At 36.3% G+C, this 1767-nt stretch overlaps 1 protein-coding gene across 2 annotated transcripts in view; it reads right to left on the reverse strand.

The window, feature by feature from the left end:
* The window catches only part of CPB2 (carboxypeptidase B2 (plasma)), a 59008-nt gene that overhangs the window by 42118 nt on the left and 15123 nt on the right, over positions 1-1767 (reverse strand). For both annotated transcript variants that reach the window (XM_010854632.1, XM_010854633.1), the window contains exon 2: positions 432-507. In XM_010854632.1, the coding sequence (XP_010852934.1) occupies positions 432-507 (76 nt within the window). The remainder of the gene's footprint in view (positions 1-431; positions 508-1767) is intronic.

Genomic DNA, 1767 nt, shown 5'->3' on the forward strand with positions numbered 1-1767 from the left:
CAGCTCCTGGTCTTGTTTTTTCTGACTGTATAGAGCTTCTCCATCTTTGGCTGCAAAGAATATAATCAGTCTGATTTTGGTGTTGACCATCTGGTGATGTCCATGTGTAGAGTCTTCTCTTGTGTTGTTGGAAGACGGTGTTTGCTATAACATCTATTGACTTCTGTTATTGTAGCATCTTTGTGAGTTTGCACTTTCAATCACAAGTCACTATTATTTTAACTGGCTGTAAAGTTAATAGCACAAATGAACAAAGCGTTATTTGGGGAATCAAGTGATTAGGGGAAAGAAGAGAAAATTACAAGAAGAGGGGTATATACCAACTGTATATATACAAGTCAGACAACACATAGGCGAAAACAGGGCACACCATTCTTTCATAAACTTAATACGAAGATACGAAATATGAAGATAAATGATGGAGAAATTACCTTGTATGTTGTAGTAACATTCTGCAGAATTTGAACTTGCCTGGAGGTTCTAGGAAGAGCAGATAAAACCTGGCCCCTGGGAGAAAAACACACACAGGATTTTGAGGTTATGTAAAAAATGAAAATAAGATAAATTATATAGGGAAGGGATTCTAGGTAATTACGAAAAGGAAACAAAATATTGAAATAAAAGAGGATCTCACCATAGATTTTTAAATAAGCTAGATTTTGCTTCACTCTAGGTGGAGAAATAGGAACCAAGTTTACCCTTCCTCCTACCTGAAAACTAATATATATGTGTGCATACAAATACACACACATGTAAAACAATGCACTCAAGAAATTGAACATATAAAACATGATGAAACACAATTTCCTGTATGGGGTCCTGGAACAGAACAGTGGAGAAACTGGTGAAATCTAAATAAAGCATGCAGTTTAGTTAATAGTAGAGTACCCATGTTGGTTTCCAAGTTTTGACAAATAATACCATGATGATATAAAATGCTAACATTAGGTGAAACTTGGTGCAGTATATACAAAAACTGTCTAATATCTTTGCAACCTTTCTGTAACTCTAAAAATATTTCAGATAAAATTTTAATTAAAAATTAAAACAAAAACGTGTATCAGGAACTCTAGAAGCTCAAAAGGTTACGATAACTTCTGCTTGTCACTATTAGGAAAGGCTCCATGGAAGAGGCAACTGGGTAAGTTAGCAGTTGAAAGGCAGGCTGGCAGAAGACAAGAGGGCATTGTTTGGGAGATGGAAAGATGTTTATTCTTGCCAAGTGTAGGATTTAAGTGTTTAGGGCAAGAGAATAATGGTAGCCAAACAGAAGTGAATTTGGAAACTGACGTTCATTCTCCCCTAGAGAAGTTTTCCAATGCACAGTGAGAAATTTAGCCTTTATCTTGTAGGCAATTAGGAGTTAGGAAACTGATATCATGTGACATGTGATTTGTAAGACTAATTTTGACAACAGGGTGGAGGATGGTTTATTTTGAAAAGCCTGATTAAAGGATTCTAAATTCTAGAAATAAATCTATGGAGACTTGATTATCAAAAGAGATAAAGAGGAGCTCACAGAAACAATAAATTCAGAGGTTTTGTGTCAATTATTGGTACAATTTAAGCATAAGCTCTTCAACCAGTGATTAAGGGTGTATGTCCAAGGATATGTGTTGCAGGATGATTCATAGTAACAATAACTGGGAACCACACATATGAGTGCTCCATCACGTGCAACCCTTTGAGACCCCATTAACTGTAGCCCACCAGGGCCTCTGTGCATGGAATTTTCCAGGCAAGAATACTGGAGTGGTTGCCATTTTC

Source organism: Bison bison, unplaced genomic scaffold (assembly GCF_000754665.1).
Source record: "Bison bison bison isolate TAMUID 2011002044 unplaced genomic scaffold, Bison_UMD1.0 scf7180017864345, whole genome shotgun sequence".
In the NCBI taxonomy this organism is placed as follows: Eukaryota; Metazoa; Chordata; class Mammalia; order Artiodactyla; family Bovidae; genus Bison; species Bison bison.